This window comes from Passer domesticus, chromosome 3, assembly GCF_036417665.1.
Source record: "Passer domesticus isolate bPasDom1 chromosome 3, bPasDom1.hap1, whole genome shotgun sequence".
Classification (NCBI taxonomy): Eukaryota; Metazoa; Chordata; class Aves; order Passeriformes; family Passeridae; genus Passer; species Passer domesticus.
In genome coordinates, this window is record NC_087476.1 from 44,243,829 (window position 1) to 44,260,822 (window position 16,994).

The window sequence follows — 16,994 nt, forward strand, 5'->3', positions numbered from 1 at the left end:
ACACTTTTAATAAAACCTTTTAGTGCCATGAATTAAATGTCATTGCAATCCTGCACAAGAAGAAAAATGCTACTGCTGCTGTAGCTGACAGCTGAGTGGTTAGATGGCCAGCATCAGTCTGAGGCTCAGAAGCCTTTCCTTTGCTGGCTAGAGATACTGCTGGGTAAATGTGTTTACTTTTTCCTTAGTATTTATACTAGTTAATGTGTCGCACTAGATAAATCTACTTCCTGAATCCATCTTTCAGCTTGCTCTCTTCCCTCCCAATTGACAAATGGTTTGAGTTTGACACCGTTTTATCAGTTGAGCCCCTGCTGGGTGCTGCATGCCTGCTTGTTCCTGCTTTATCGTGAAAAGTGAATTATCTGCAATATTTTGCTACCATCTAACTAGCAGTTGGCGGGCTTTTCTATATGAACTGATTTAGATTTCAGCAAGGGGAGGCTGTTGTCTTTCTATGCAAAGCCGTGTTGTTGCTCTCCAGGAAAACAAAAGATCCCAGAGCTTTCTGCACTGCAATCTGCTGCTGTCCCACTTTCAAGGAGGTGTTTTGTTTGTTGCGGCAGCTTCCTATCTTAAAATGATAAATTGAGCGGACATGTGTGCTGTTTTAAACTGCTGTCTCCAGGGCTTTGTGTTCACTTAGGCTAAAATACATTATTTTGTGGTAGGCTCCGGTGTGATTTAAACTTGGTTTAGAGATTACAGAGCAAAAGGGAAAGCATCAACATCTTCAGCAGTGGTAGTTTGATGAGGAATAGCTGTCAGAAGAAGAACTCTAGTGACTTAACCTCAAGTGGGTTGCAAATGCATTAGGGATTCATTAATATTAATAGTAGAATAGACATTTCCTGCTTTCATTTGACATCTTCCAAGCTCTTTTTTTTTTTTTTAAGAGCAACTTGAAGTGCAGTTTTAACACTTATTCAAGTTACTACAAGGATGATAAGCTAAAGTTAAACAGAAGGAGACCTCTGAGTGTGTGGGGTTGGTCTCTAGGAGTCCTGGAATTTGGTGCTGTGCTTTAGAGAAAGATTGTGGTAAACTCTCGGGTGAGACTTTCAGGGCAGTTTGCAAAATGGGTCCGTTAGGTGTGACTGCAACCAGAATAAACTGTTGTCACAAGAAATTGTTCTATGAGGGTGACAGGAAGGTCACTTTCAAAATGACATGTAAAGGATAATAACTGTGTTGATTTCTAAGGTGGGCACAGTAGTGGCTAGTTCATAACTTCAGGGGTGAAAATAAAAAATCCAAACCCTTCTCCAAATACTCTATGACGTTGGCTGAACAGTTTGGTTTGAAAAATAAATAGATGCAAAGTAATTTTTACTTGCTTTCAATCTTCTAAATCCTGTGATGCATCTTCATGCCTCTGCTCTGTCACCAACAGGCTTCCAAGATTTATTCAATGAAAAAAAAAAAAGTGACAAAATCACCAAATATCTTTGAGACATAAACCCAAGAATTCTTAGGACCAGGAGGGAACATGCAATTGTAATGATAATTTTTCAGCATCCTGCATATCACAGTTTCACCCACTGAACCCTTTAAGTAAGAGAACTTGTGGCAGTGGAATGAGGAAAGGGCTTGCTTTTTATAGAAAACACAGCTGAGAGTCCCAGTTCATAAAATACCAAAAGAAAACAGGTAAGCCCCCACAAAGCACCTAGCCTGGCAAGTCTAGTGATGCAGCAGCTACAAATGCAGAAGTGCACATGAGTTTGGCAGCTCTTACTGATAGGGCAATTTGAATTGTCAGCGTGCGTCTGCTCTACTTGTTGAGCCTAATGAAAAGTACAGTTTAATCACTGGTGTGCCAAATTGACCATGATTAGCTGTTATTGCAGATTAGTGCATTGTCTGGGGCTCCAGAATTATTGATCCGGGTGCTGTGCTCTGGTGTTTTCTGTGCCCTCTACCGTAACCTCTTCTTAATGCTTAGGGCAGAGAAGCAGGAAAGGAGAGTAGGAGGGAAGAAGTCCAGATGGGAAGAAAACAGGTCCTGAAAAGACCACATAGGAACTAGGTCAGGTACTCTGGAGATTAAAGAAGCATGCTTCATCCCTGGACGCAGGAGGCAGGGACAAGTAGCATACAATTACGAGGAATTAGAACGGCAACAAGTAGTGCAGATTTATCAGCTTTAATTGTCTATTGTCAGGACAGAGCCCTTCTTGTAGATCAGGCACTGCCAATGCTTTAATACCTCTAATGGACTCTCTATTGTGGGATTATCTCTCCTAAGGACAATGTATTTCTTAAAACTAGTTGTTTTGGGAGAGGGAGGGGGAAAAAAAAGGAAAATAAAAAGAGAAGAAGTGGCTGCAGCCCTCAGTTGTTTTGGGTTTTTCCCCCCTTTCTGGTTTGTCACATTTGCAGGAAGTAGCTGAGAGCCCAGTGTTGCTCTTCTGTCAGCAGCACTATTCCTTCAGGGGAACTGATAGATACCTATTGAACATTAACCCCCTTTGCTCCACCTTCCCCAACGAGCTCCTCTAGAAACAATAGATGGTTGATAAAGAGCAGATAAGCAAGGACACCCGGCTTAAGAATCTCTCTGCTATCTTTATTTTAAAAGCTTTCCTGGGTTTTGCAAAGTAAACATTACAACATTTAAAGAAGGATAAGGTGTCAACTATTTAATGAGAAGTTGTGTTTAATAGCAGAGGAATTCTTCCCTCCCCCAGCCAACACACAGGTATGAAAAGACTGTTATTTCACCACCCTGGGGTAGGAGAGGTGGAGAAATGACAACTGTACTCTTAGAAGCTTAAAAAGTGGTACTACAGACCAACCCTTCCAGATTCCCTAATCAACTCTAAACATACAGTCACTATTTTGAGTCTTTTGGTCCTCAGTGCACGGTAGTCACACTGCTGGATGTGTGATAATCTGTGGGTAAATATTTTCATTTCCACCACATGCACTTTGTCATGGTGTGTAGCTGTTGTTTTTGTTAATCTGTTTTGAAATGCACTCTGTGGCCAGCTCTTTGTCAGAAAAGTGGCGTGGTTCCACCCATGGATCTTGCCCTCCTTCCTCTGTGTTCATCAGCTCCAGGAGATTGGGCAGTCCGGAGAGTGTCTGACATGCGAACTGAACTGTGCAGGAGCACAGTCTGAAGTTTCATCATTGTTCATATCACTGTGTCTTACCAGGCAGGTTGAGGAGAGTATACTCCAAAAAGTGTCATGACTGCCAAGTTGGGAAGAGACATGAAAGTGGAAATAATACAATTAATTCTGAGGTGACTTCATTATTTCAGCTTGTTGTGAGTTTGTTATGAGGCTAATGTCTGAAGTATTCACAAGAGTGAGCCTTCTAATATATGCATACCATCTCATCCCTCCTCCATGACAGTCTGGAAGTCAGCCTATTTTAAATGAAAATTTTCCAAAGCATACTCTTTTTTCTGTCCTCTTGTCACCAGCAAGGTTGGAAAGTAGTTAAAGTAGTTGGAATGGGTTGGCCAGTTGTCATTAATTTTCCCTCAGATTCAGTTACAACAGACAGAATATTCAAAACTCCAAGGTTGGGACATGAAAGGTAGAATTTGTACTCAGTTTTTCTTGTCCAGTATAAACATGTTGATAGAAACATGCAAAGACAATAAAAGTGTTCTTATATAGGCTCTATTATGGGCTTGACTACCATCCCTGCCTTTCCCAAGACCCTATTTCTCAGAAGTGTGATGGGAAGGCTGATGGTGACCACGAAGGGAATATCTGTAGTCCACCCTCTCACAAAACCTTCTTGCCCTCCTGATAGCAGGCCAAGACAGCTTTGGCTCCTTCTTCTCAAACTGAAGCCTCAACAAAAGGAAAAGGCTGAAGCTTAGTTCTCATCTCTGTGTGCTGTGAGAATGTTTTTATTCCATTGGAGGAGAATTGTTTTGGCTTGTTCATACGTCATCTGAGCAGTATTTTAATAAGGCCTGGTGGGAAACAAAAAGGGATATGGTGGTTTAGTTTGACTCCTTTTTTCTCTTTTTAAGGAAAATTTCTTGAGAGTATAAAACAACAGAAACCAAAAGTGATGTTAAGGCTTGCACTAGGCAGTAGCTGAGAGTGCAGCCAAAAGATCTGCTCTTGCTATTGCACAGCCCAGACAAAAATAAACGTTTGGCATTTGGAAGTGCTACGAGGCAATGACCAGGGTGCTCTGTAATTAAAGGCAGTCCCTGAAAGCTGCATGTGTTAATTCAAAAGCCTCCTGGCTATAGCACACACCACCTCAAATGCCCTTGCAAAAAGCTTCTTGTAGATTCAAGTGCAATTTTAATTTCTCTCCTTGTAGGCAATACCAGCTGAAGTTGTCTAGGGCATACAAAACCTCTGAGATCATATCTGAAGCCCATAGGCAGGGTTTGCAAAGGTCAGGCCAGTCTGAAGAGAAGACAGCTTCTCTTTTACAATAAAGTGTAACTTTCCTGTTGCACAGTCACTAAAGTGTGCTGGGTCTCTCTCTTTCCCTTGAATCTGACAGCAACCATGTTTTCAAAAATGTGGCTCCAAAACATGAGTGCATATCAGAACTTGAAAGCAAGTTCTTCTTAGAGTTTGATTTCTCAGTTGGCTTTTAAAAGATGTGCAGTTGTGCAACTACATCATGTACCTTCTCCAATAATGACCACAACTGGTCCCCAAATGTTTACCAGCGCAAGGATGCCTACATGCAGGAAGTGGGAAATGGGGGTGGGTCTGGTAGTTACTCTTGATGTGGTCAATCTGCCACTGACCTTGTTTGGGGAAGGGGAGGATGTGAAAATGAGACTCTCCTTTAATCTCTTGTGTGCATTTTATCTCCCCTCCAACTTTTTAAATAAATTTCATCTATTAGAGTCAGCTCCCTTCCCTCCTTCTTCCCCTTACAATTACAGCAGGCGCAGGGAGAACAGCAGCAGGGGCAGCTGAGGCTGAGTTGCACAGGCTTGTTGTTGAGCTGAAGTGGTGATAGCATCAAAGGAAATGGATGGGGATTTCTGAGATCAGAGCTGTTAGGGCCATTCATGATTTGTTGCCAGGCTGAAAGCTGCTGCAGAGAGAGCTGCCTGAGAAATGCTGATTAATACAGTAATTGAGGTTTTCTATGAGCGAGAAGGAAAAAAATAAAATATTACTAAAAATGATCTTTTTGAAATGAGCAACATTTTGAGATTGCACATTCCAGACAATAGCAGCTACTGGTGCAAATGATTTCTGTAAAAGAGCAGAAAACTTCTGGTTGAACACAGTGTCTTTTTATGTTTCTCTCTTAAGGAGGAAGGTCAGAAGGTCAGTCTATATATTTCTTTAATGGCAGAGTTTCCTCTGTGATTCTTACTTTAGTACACATTCTTAACAATTTGTTTCTGTCTCTTTTTATTGATAAACTTAGTTTTATTCCAGATCAGGCACTGCTAGGTTGGATTTGCACATCAGCAGTACCCCTTCTCCTGCACTAAGATAGTTCTGGGCTCAGCTTCACTGATGCACCCGGAGCTAATTTCGGGATAGCCTCAGAGCGTGCCACAGAGTTACTTGAAGTCCATAGGCTTCATAGGCTGTACTCACCTCTGCAGGCTCCTGGGATAGAGCCCCACTGACCTGGGATATTGGCATCCTCCTGATGAATATTTCACTTCATCTGATGTGATCTAATCTAATCTAATCTCTGCTTCCTCTTGTTTTCCAGCCCAAAAGCATTCTCAGTTCCTTGAAAAGCAGATTTGCTTTTTTTCCCCTGCTCTCCTTCACATTAAGAAGATCAGTCCCTGAAGGAAACACATCAAATCAACCCTTTCTTCTTGTCTCCCCCCCAACACCCCCCCCCACCCCGCCTTTTTTTGTTTTTCTTGCAAGCTAACAGGGAAGTGAAAAGCTCTGAAACAGCTGCCTCTCAGAGTGAGACTATTTTTCGGTAAAATAATCACCTTCAGTATGACTACATTGTTTTTCTGTTCTATGCAGTGTGACTCAGCATCAGTTAATTAACCCAATCAAGTAGGCCGGATTTCTCTCCTTTAATGAATGGTTCTTCCTACTTCAGAGCCTTCCTAGACCTCATTTTGGATGTGCCTCGGTTTTACAGGGTATATCCAATTACATTTATATCCTTCAGCCCCAGTGCTCGGGCCACCTCTCCTGTGGAATTACGCTGTGGTGGCAGCTAAGCCAGGACACTCACTTGCGAGCAGTTGCCCTACTTAGGTCTGCTGCCACGAGCCCCGCCGCGTTAGCGCGCGCACACGGAAGGTCTTTGCACAGATATGCTATTCTCAGCACCGCAGGCCCAAAATGGCAAGTAATCCTTTCCACACGTCTTTTTATCAGTGGGAGGAGGAGCAGGTTAAGGGAAAGGGGTTTGTGTACTCCTGTCAGAGAGACAGACGGGCACCCGACTGCATAAACCTGCTTCCCGCCTCCCCCCTTCTCCCTTTCTCCTGTGAAGAAATACACCGAGATCATCCTAGAACATAAGTGCATGTATGTTTAGAAGAAGAATGTGAAACTAGCTGCCGTGTAAAGTGCCAGGCAAGTGACGAGAATTATGCTTGCAGACGTGTGAGAAGAAGGAAAAGTAGTAGAGTTGCCTCACAGTGAAGCAGCTAGCATTTGTACTGGGCTGTGGATGGCTATAAATGGAATTGTGCATCACCGTTCCTCTGAGCCCGAGGACGCCTTGCTGAAGAGACAGGACCACTGAAGGAAGTAAGGCATCTGGTTGTTTTGTAATGAGAAGCAGGAATGCTCTTAATAATAAACAAACAGGACATTGTATGCCATCATCACAGGATGTCCTTCCTTCAGCCAGCATGCTGACTTGGATCGGAGGAAAAAAAATTGGGTGCCGGGATCTGTTGATTGCTCTACCAACCCTCCTTCCCCCAGCAGTGTGCTTGCTCCTGGATGGCCGCTCGCACATCGCCCCGTGCAAGACCCGTGCTCGTTTTCTCACCGCGCTGCGAAAGGGGCATCGGGTTCCGAAACGCTGCGTGCCGCGTCCTGCTGCTGTGAGCTTCCCTGCTGTTACCAAGGGAAAGGGGGAAGGTTTTGTTTAAGGGAAGAAACAGAAATGTTTTCCCCAGTTCCTCTTACAGGCACTGATTAGAGACCCTGGAAAAGGATAAAATCAAAACTCTGAAACTCCCAAATTTGTCATCTCAAGTAAAGTACTATAATTGTTGAGGTTTGGGAGCAAGCACTTTGAATCGAGTTTTAATCAGTAAACTAGTAAATTAATTTTAGTTGGTATTTTTTATAAAGTTCTATCAAGTCAAACTGCGCAAGAACGAAAGCGAGCACGTGTTAAACTCCGGAGCTTAAAAATAGCACGGAAAACAGATTTCTAGTAAAAGCTGCCTCAGGTGCGCTCTCCGCGAAACGCCGCGGTGCCCGCCCACCCGGCAGATCCAGGCGGCGGGGCAGCGCCGCGGCTCTCCCAGCTGACGCACGGGGCCGAAAGGAAGGGGGAAAAAAATAAAATAATAACAGCGATGTAAAAAAACCCAACGCGGGTGGGCTGGGCGGGGCAGGGTCCGCAGGTAGGGCCCCACCTCCCGCGCTGTGAGAGGGGCCGGCGGAGGGAGGGAGGGAAGGAAGGAGGAGGGAAGGAGGGGCCGCTGCGGAGCGCGGGCGGGCGAGCGGCGGGCGGGCCGGGGCCAGCGGAGCGCGCCGCTGTGGCAGGCGGCCCCCCAGCGTTCCCCAGCGGCAAGAGCAGCAGCACCTGTGACAGCCGGGGGAGGGAGGAGCGGGAGGGGAGCGGCGGCTGGAGGTGTGAGTCAGTCTCCCGGGGACCCGGCCGCTGGAAGGAAGGAGAAATGTTTACTCTGTAGAAATGAGCCAGGTTTGCCGCCGCCGGTGGGCTTCGGTGTGGAAACGCGCGCGGACTCTGCCCCGGTAAGGAGCGCGATGCCGTCCCCTCTTTCACCCCCGTCTCCACCTCCCCGGCTCCTGCTTCTCGCCCGTCCCGGCGCCCGCGGGACGGAGCAAAAGTTTCCTCGTCGCCTCTCCCGGATCGGGAGCGCTCCTGTGATCGGCATTAACCCTTTCGCTCCGCTGCGCAGCTGTCATACCCCTGGCCCGAGTTTCGGTGTTCATCCCCTCTTCCCCTCCAGCGCCGAGGGTCCGGCACTGTCGCACTGCTTGCCTGGACCGCGGTCGGCACGGGGCACGGGCTGGTCCGGAGGCGGCGGCGGCCGCGGGGGAGCTGTGTATTGCCGCGACCCCCGGCGCAGCCTCTTCGGGCTGTGCCTCCCGGGGGGGCCGGTCCCGGGGGTCGCCGGGGGTCTCCCCCGAACCCACAGTCAGTCAGCCCTTAACCTCTTTCTCGGAAGATCGTGCGCTTTCAGTCTTCGTGTTTCGTTTTTCCCGGAGGAGGGGTGTGAATTTCATAGTAGCTGCGCATCCAAAAAGGAAAAATGAAGGGATTTTACGCCGGATTGAGCGTTGTTCTCAGCTGCCGGCGTAGGCACAGATTTTGGTTCCTTATGGAAAGAGCCCGACCCTAATACGTGTTTGAGGATAGGTTAGATAACAGCGCTTCTGTCCTGAACAGACAGAGAGAGGGGCTGAAGGATTTGCTGAAACTGTTCTGCTAGGCTCATATCAACTGCTTTGGGATACTAATTCCAGGAGGTACCATCAAAATCAAAAGGAATAGAATGACTTTTAAAATAATTGTTTATTTTATTTATTTCCCCTGCTCCTTTTCTGGTTTGATCCCCAGGAACATGTTGCAGTGCTTTGTGCAGGACTGCTGCTGCTACGGTGATGCTGGCAGGATGTCGGCTTTCTCAGCCTTCCATGCCAAAGGATAAGGGGACGTCAGGAGGAGGCGGGGGGGCCAGGTTGTTTTGAAAGTTGTTTGTGTGTTGAAAGCCGGTGGGAAAGTTCAGGCTTCCCCATTTGGAAGAGGCAAGGCTGGGTTCCGCTCTTCCAACATGCGCTTTCCATTTTTAGCTTCATTCAGACGCAGACAGCAGTTCCTTTCCTCTTCCTCTCCTTGTTTGTGTGACACTTTTCTGAGGCAGCTTTTCCACAGGCGACTAAGTAGTCTCACGGCCATGACCCCACATTTTCTTCAGCACGGAATATTATTTTCTCTCTGAAGCATTAAGGAAAGGGTCTGAAAAAGGTAAAGTGGTTGTCACAGTCTAGGGATTTTCTCCTCTTTGTTTTTGTTCCCTCATTACTACCGAGACTGGCATTTTAAAGTGCTGCTTCAGTCAGAGCAGCTTCGTTTACACTGCTTTTTGGCTATTACTCAACTGTACCAACTATCCTGCATACGCTTTTAAAGTGTCACAGACTACTGTATTAGTCACACTGTATCAACGGAAACCACAACACTGAAGGACAATGAGGATTAAAGGCTGTTTTCTTTTTTTCCAGGCTGCTACACAGTGTAGCTCAGACGCTGTGAGTTTCAAGAATCTGGTGAAAGGGAGAGAGTGGACAATGAAAATGGACATGGAGGATGCTGACATGACTCTGTGGACAGAGGCTGATTTTGAAGAGAAGTGCACATATATTGTAAATGATCATCCGCTGGATCCCAGTGCCGATGGAGGCACCCTAACTCAGGCAGAGGCTTCCTTGCCAAGGAACTTGACTTTCAAATATGCATCTAACTGCAAAGAGGTAAGCGGCAGTGCTCTGGGGAAGGCTGGAGTCAGACAAGCCAAATCACAGCGCTTTGGAAAGCGTGTGCTCACCCTGTCTTTGATTCTTTAGCATACACACACACACCCTACCAACAACAACAAATGCTGCCTGCTGGCCTTTAATATTCGACCCTAATAACTCTTTTAAGAAACTGTGTGCTGGTCATCTGTTGTGTAATATTTTCACTGAAAATTGAAGCCAACCTATCCCTGAAACTGGTTCTGTACCAATTCGCAAACAGTTAAATTTTCACACAATTTGAACAGCATCTGAATAAGCATATTTAAACTGTGGGGTAGTTCTTTGTGCCAATTTCTAGGCTGCTGTTTGCCAGGACCATTCATTGCCTCTGGCTCAGAGATTAAAGTGCCTCAGTTGTCCAATAAATAGCTTTAAAAAAGTAAAGGGAAAAAAAATCAAATTCCTGGAAATGTGTTTAATTATTTCTTTTTGTTTTCCCTTTAGTTATGAAATTGCTTTATTCTTTTCGTAAGCTTGTTGTATTCCCAACTTCCTAAATTCTTAAAAACTCTGGCATGTTGGTTAAGGAAGTAATGGTAGAACTGTAGCAAGCTTGACAGAAGTGTGGTCGTAGCTTAAATTAACTTTTGTTTATCTGGGACAGTATCTTCACCGGTAGCTAGCCGTGCGAGTCTGTTCCATCCTTGTCCCTGGAGTGGGTACATTCTTTGTTGTTGTTTCAGAAGGGCTGGAAAGAAACAAGCCTGGATGAGCAATTTGGTTTTGTGTTTACTCCTTCGTATAGAGTAGCTATTATAGCTAGGTGTGATGTTCGGTAGCGTAACAACCCAGGGGACAACCCTTCATTTCTCCCTGTGCTGAGACTTGTGGTATAGCAACTATTACCTGTGCTTCTGCTTGGGCTAAACACACTGACCACAGAACTGAAAAGAAGAGGTACTCTCATCCATGCCTATCAAATATTTCCTTCCAGAGCAGGTACTTGTTTAATCCTGTGTACAGAAATAGGGCCAGACCCCCAGCTGAAGGGTGTTGACACCGTGGAATTTAGCTTGGCATGCCTAATAGAGTGCCAAGTACATTTGGTAAGAGGTTAAAGCTAAATTCTCCTTAAAATCACTCTTCTCTTCCCATCTGCCTTGCCCTGCCCTGCAGAACTTTGGCAGAGACAGGTCATGCTCCAGAAAAAAGCGTGAAACCCGGTTTTGTGTTAGTGCATTGCTAGATAGGTCTTAGTTTGGTGTGAAGAGGGAAATAAAGCTGAGACTCTGCCATGGGATACATGAGGATTTCTTGACTGAAGGAAGAGCTTGCAGTGTGACAGCTCGGGTCGGTCCTTGGCTGCCGGCTGATGACTGATTGGCTGCTGAGGCTGCTGGCTCTCTCTGCCCCTGCAGAGTCCTGCTGCTGTGGCTGGAGACATCCAGAGAGCTTTCAAAATTCCCAACACTGTGTTTGGAAACACTAAGGTGTAATTTCCTTATTCCCTGGCTCAGGTCAGTGAATCAGGAGGATTGCTGCAATCTCTGTAGAAGAGGTGGGGGGAGAGGGAAGTTGTTGAAAGATTGCTGGTTCTTTCTTGTAAAATGTGACCCGTGCAGCTCCCTGCTAGTGGGAGTCTGAATATAGGACATCCTCCTTTTGTTCTCCAAAGCTTCCCCTGGTCTTTCATTTGTGCTGAATTGCACCTACCCTAAGGAGCAATAGGAGCTTTTAAACCCTGACTATCTTTAAGGTAGCTCTGAAGGGAAGGGCTGATATGATGTGCTCTTTTGCCCACCTTCTGTGAAGGCTACATTCTGGAGAATGTACAGACAGGTCTCATTTGCTACTCATCCGCAGGGTGAAGTAGTTGTAAATGGCATAATCTGCTTGTGTGCTAGGAACTTCTGACAGGAAACATTGTATTTTTCTTCTGTCTGCCTTCCAAGTTCGATTTTGTTTAGTGAGGTCAGGACTGGGTACATGCGTTGCTTTTGCGTGTTGGTGTTTGTGGGTCAGTGAGGGAGCCTGATTCTGGTTTTGACCTCATGGAAAACCACTGGAGTTCTGACAGCTCGGGAGAGTGGGTTTTTTTCACTTGCAAAAGGATGAGGTAAGACTTCGAGGGATGCATACGTGCGTGTTTGCTAGTGGGTTTCAGATGTGAGCTGTCTTCATTGTTAACTTTGGGGAAAGCTATGGCTTCATCTGGTCGACAGTTTAAAATGCTGAGTCAGTTTATTGTCAAAAAACATATATAATATATCACTTGTGAAATGCTGATACTGTCATGATTAGATCATTAAATCCTAGTTCTGTCACGATTAGTATTGTATCTCTGGCTGGAGCAGGAAAAGTCCTGCGTGCCTGCTTAGGAGGGAGGAAGTACGGCCGCTGCTGTTTGGGGAGGGCTGCTTTTCTAGATCTTCTCCTTGCATGCTTTGTGGAGCTCCTCTTTAAAGGTTTATGCAATTTGCAAGGAAGCCCATGACACGTCATCATACTCTTGTTTATTCTTGGATCTTGATCAGGGACTTTTCTGAAGAACACATTTTTTGCTGTGAGTTCACAGAATGTGTCAGCATTTTGAAAAATGAATTACTACTGCTCATAACATTTTAGGCTGTTAGATTTACATGAAGTCATTTATTTATTTCTACGCGTGAATTATTTATCCTTTCCCCCAGTTTTGGAAATTGTCAAAAAATGATGAAATGTGGTGTTGGAATTATGCTCTGGAAGGCCATATGTGAATGATCTTTTCATACAGACATTTAAATTTTTTTTTTTCAATAATCTTCCCTTTGGTCTCGGTGCTTAAAGCCCAAACAGCCCTTCTTGATATAAAATGACAGTTACTCTGCTATCTTGAATATTACTGGTATCTCATCCTGGTGTGTGAGCTTTGACAGAGGAAAACATATCTCGGCAAACCACCCATTACTGTTGCGTATCTGTGATAAGGCCATTTCTTAGAGAGAGACCCTGAATCAGTGATTTTGGTGAAAGCAGTGATTTTGAGCTGTTATGAACTGTGCCTCACTAACCTCAGACACTTGCTCTCCCCTATTGCTTTTATTTATTTTTTATGTGGTTCCCGAGGAAGCCATCTGAAAGGCATTCTATTTTGTGGCATAACTTTTAGAAAACTGGTCACTAAACAAAGGGGTAAAAAATACATAACTATAGAACTAGTAGCAAAAATAAATTAAAATCAGTGTTAATTCAGGACACATGACAGCCTGCCCTGTTTGCGTGTGGAGAATACTGCTGTTTAAATGAAGCCAATAAGAGTTTGTTCGGTGTTTTGGTTTTTTGAAGCAGTTTAGTTGTCCAATTGCAAAATACCGTCCCCTTGCAGAATTAGCAGGAGTCGTTGTTCTACTTCAGTGCCCTCTCCCCAAACAAAGATGCAGAGCGCTGATCTTCCAAAGCGCCATCTCAGATCAGATTTGGGACCGGAGCCGAGCCGCCTCACGCCCGGGGCCCGCGGGCAGGTCGGGATGTGCTGAGCGGGCCAGGCGGGCCCCCGGCGCCGCATTAGGACCCTGGTCAGTTCCAGGGCCGCGGTCCCGGGCTGCCGCCGGCCCCGGGCTCCCCGCGCCGGGCCGGGCCGGGCCGCCCCGCCGGGGCCGCGCTGTCCCCTCGGCGCGCCCGGGCGCGCTCGCAGCTGCTCGGGCAGCGGGCTCCGGCTGGCGCCGGGCTGCACCTTCCTGCTGGAAATGCGGCTGTACTGAGAGCAGGGACGCGGCGGAGTGCTGGGAGCTTTGAAGGGAGAGGGCGTAAGCGCCTGTGGAGAGGAACTAGGGGGGAAGCAGCCGGTGGCTGCCGTGCGGAGCGGTGCGGGCTCCGCAGGCAGCGCCCGGGCGGCGGCGGCAGAAGGGCTCCGCTTCTGGCAGCGCCCGCGCCCGGCTCCCCGCGGCTCCCGGGAAGGGCTCCCCGCCGGGCGGAGCGGCGCGCCGGAGGACACCTGGCGGACACAGCTCCGAAGTGCCGCTGTGGCACGGCCCGCCGGCAGCCCGGGGCAGGCTCAGCGGCTCCGGACCCGGAGCTGCGCCGCTGTCCTGCCTGCCCGCCCTCGGCAGCTCCCTGCTTCCTGGCCTCTTCCTAAGGCGCACCCGCCGAGCTGCGGCGGGCAGGAGCCCCTTCTGGCTGCCTGGAGCCAGGCTGCCTTGGCACTGCCGGCGGCCTTCTCCCGGGGGGTGCCCCTCATCGATCCCAGCAGCTGAGCTTGTGAGGGAACAGTGCAGGCCGAGAATTGCTGACCTGAGAGCCACCGTCAGCTAAAAGTCATCTGGACGGCTTTATAGTCTGGTTTAGCAAAACTTCAGCATTGGCACACGCAGATGTGCAGAACCTCTTCTGCCAAGTTCTGATGGGTACAGGCTGAGAAATCATCTTTGCTTCTCTCCTGGCACAGCTGAACACAAACGCTGTCTATAAAGTGGATATCAAAAAGTATCTGCTGTGTCAGAGAGTGTTTCAAGTTGACTAGTTCCAGGAGTGATTTCTAGAGATTCTGAGAATTTCATTAAAGTCGTTTTAATTAAGACCAAGATATTTTTAAAACCATGAAAAATCTCAAGTTATCATGCAGTAAAACTAGTAGGGTGTGCTTGTAGCTTCGTTGTGAACTTTTCTTGAGAGGGCAGATGAATGTAAATTAAGATATATAGGGAAAATGAGAAGAACATCTGCCTTTTTCAGCTCTCTATGAGACATGTACAAGCAAGACAAAAATAAAACTGAGCCACTGAGCTTGTTTCAGCATATGGTAGGTGTAAGAAAATTTCTGGAAGTCCCTCTTCTCTCTCTTCAGTGCAGATGCACAGATCAATGGAGCATTTAACTACCTCTGCTGTTGATGTTTTAATTTTTTCTCTTTGTAGTGTGCTGAAAACACATGTTAAAATGCAAACGAGTACAAACAGCCACCACGAACACCCAGCAATCTGCTTCCAGGTGATTCCTTGAATCCATGGCTGTTATTTGGCCCCTTTATTTTGACATTTAACAGGAAATTATGCTAGGTGTTCATTTTTTACTGGGATTTTTAATCTTGACCAGCACACAAGCAAGGATTTTTCTGTCAGCCTCTCACTTACACATTAAGGATTAAACAATGTAAGAAAATGTAGCATGAGTAAATCAGAAGGCTTAGCTAATTTGTGAAGTGCTGTCTACATACAGTCCAGGGTTTTTACCACCCTTTGCTGAGAAGGACTGTTAAAAGAAATAGAAAAGCTCCCTGAAGTGAGCTGTCTGTAGGGACTGATGAATGCTAATCTGCTTTGGTAAGGACATTGATTCCTTGTGGGGTACAGACAGCAGTAATCCCAGCTCTCAGTCTTTCTAGAGATTCAACTACTTCTTGTGTTCCTGCCTTCTTCTGAAATCCTGGCAAGCAAAAAGACAAGTGGCAAGATGTGTGGCAAGACAAGTGGAAAGATGTCCAATACATTTTGCTATGAGAGTTGGTTTTAATACCAAATTAATGGGCTTTTTACCTTCTTTTATTTCTACTAGCTGAGGAGCAAAATCAATCTTGCAAAGGCTTGGGGTTTTTGGTTTACAAAATTGTTAGTTTTCTAACATTGTTTGGATACATTAAATTTAAGAAGATTGGTGAGAAACAGAGAGACAAAACCAATAACTCAGCAGTGTTTTGCAAAGGGTTACTCCAAGGCACGTTCTTCTGAATAATGATGAATTGCTTCCTGATTTGTGGTCAGTGACTTTTTTTGGTATAATTACTGTCAAGAAGGAAGCTGAACAACCAGAGTACATTTCTTAGACCTAGCACAGTGGAGCATTTTCTTCAAAATCCTTACACCTTTTTTGACTAAACCCACTTAATATATGTTACCGGAACTGATGATTCCTTTTTGTACAAGAAAGTGACATGTGAGTATATGTCCCAGAGCCATTTTATATTCTGTTTTGTATGCCACTGTATGCTGGTAAGAGAACTGAAGGTTGTCTTTTTTTTTTTTTTTTTTTTTTTTGTGTTCTCCTTTTAGCTATCAGGGCGGGTATAGACCAAAGAATGGAGGGGGGTGGAGGGTGGTTTCATTTTGATCTGGAAGAGCAGTCATTCCAGTTCCTAACTTATTAGAAAAGCAAGCTCTGTAGCAGTGAAGTGATTGATAGATATTGCATATTTTTGTTTGCTGGAACTAGACTTCTAGGGGTTGCCTTTGATAGGAAAAATAACTTCTGAAGATATTTGACAGTCTGTGTACTTTTTGCTTACTATTTCTTCTTGTAAATGTATTTCCAAAAAGCACATTTTTAAGGTGGTATTCATCATTAGCTTCTATATGTCTTAGGAAAATGCCAGGACCTAACAAAACTGTTCGTATTGTAACCAACATGATTGTTCATTTATTCATTTCTGTTTTGCTGACCTGTCACAAAAAATTTCTTGCATTGTTTGCTTTACCTCATTACATTTGGGGAACAGGGCAAAAGAGGGATGATTTCATTTTCTATTGGCAATGGACTGACCCTGTGCTGCTCTTCTTGTAGGTCACTGGAGTGATAAGCAAAGAGTACATCCCAAAAGGAACACGCTTTGGACCCCTGGTAGGAGAGATCTATACCAGTGATACGGTTCCCAAGAATGCAAACAGAAAATACTTTTGGCGGGTAAGTAGGAAAAAACAGCCCCACGTTGTTGCAGCGAGCAGATCACTAAATGAGTATGGCTGAGAAGCTGGGTCACTTCCTGCTGTGTGATGCAGGGGACAGCGTCTGCATGTGGCCAGGCACAAACAGGGCCAGTGGGTGAATTAAGCCGAGTAAAAGCCTGGCTGTCTTGGATGTAGGGACTGTGTGGGTGGAGAGAGCACAGCCCTTCCTGGCTCGTTCTGCCAAAATGTATCGGTGCTGATTCTGCAAAGAAATAGCTCTGCTGCTTGCTGTAAGGGCAGGTTGTTTTGCATTTCTTCACAACAGAAAGTCAGTCTGATTTATGCAAGTATCACATCCTTGATTTTTCCCACCATGAAGAAGCTGTTAAAGTACTGCATAAACTTTCACTCTGGAATTATGATACATTTCTGACATTTTTCCCTGCTTCTTGTATAGAGCTACTATAAAACAGTGGTGGTAGTCTTCAGCATGTATCATTCAATTAATAAACTTTTCTTCTCAGAGTTGTTAAAAGAGCAGCTCATGGGTCTTAGCAAAGGGGAAAAGAGACAAACACCAGAGGTGGTGCCTAATTTGTACTCCATGGTATAAGCTGGAAGAAAGCAGCAGCCAATATGTTTTGGCGTGGGCAGTCTGTGCTGTGGAATATGCTTTCAGTTTATCAGTTGACATAATCCTCATTTTCCTTACAGACACATTATTAATTGTTAGAGAACATTCCTTCAGCCC

The 16,994-nt window shown here is 45.6% G+C and overlaps 1 protein-coding gene and 1 long non-coding RNA gene across 10 annotated transcripts in view; one reads left to right on the plus strand and one right to left on the minus strand.

The window, feature by feature from the left end:
• PRDM1 (PR/SET domain 1) overlaps nt 1-16,994 on the plus strand; it is a 101,728-nt gene that overhangs the window by 69,258 nt on the left and 15,476 nt on the right. For 5 of the 9 annotated variants that reach the window (XM_064412822.1, XM_064412824.1, XM_064412823.1 and 2 more), the window contains 2 exons: nt 9,375-9,623; nt 16,140-16,259. In XM_064412822.1, coding sequence (XP_064268892.1) covers nt 9,441-9,623; nt 16,140-16,259 — 303 coding nt within the window. In that variant the 5' untranslated portion in view covers nt 9,375-9,440. The other 4 variants (XM_064412829.1, XM_064412830.1, XM_064412826.1 and 1 more) reach the window with 4 other exon arrangements.
• The window catches only part of LOC135296453 (uncharacterized), a 45,958-nt gene continuing 30,440 nt past the window's right edge, over nt 1,477-16,994 (minus strand). The window contains exon 5 of the long non-coding RNA XR_010358559.1: nt 1,477-3,937. This is a non-coding gene — a long non-coding RNA (uncharacterized LOC135296453). The remainder of the gene's footprint in view (nt 3,938-16,994) is intronic.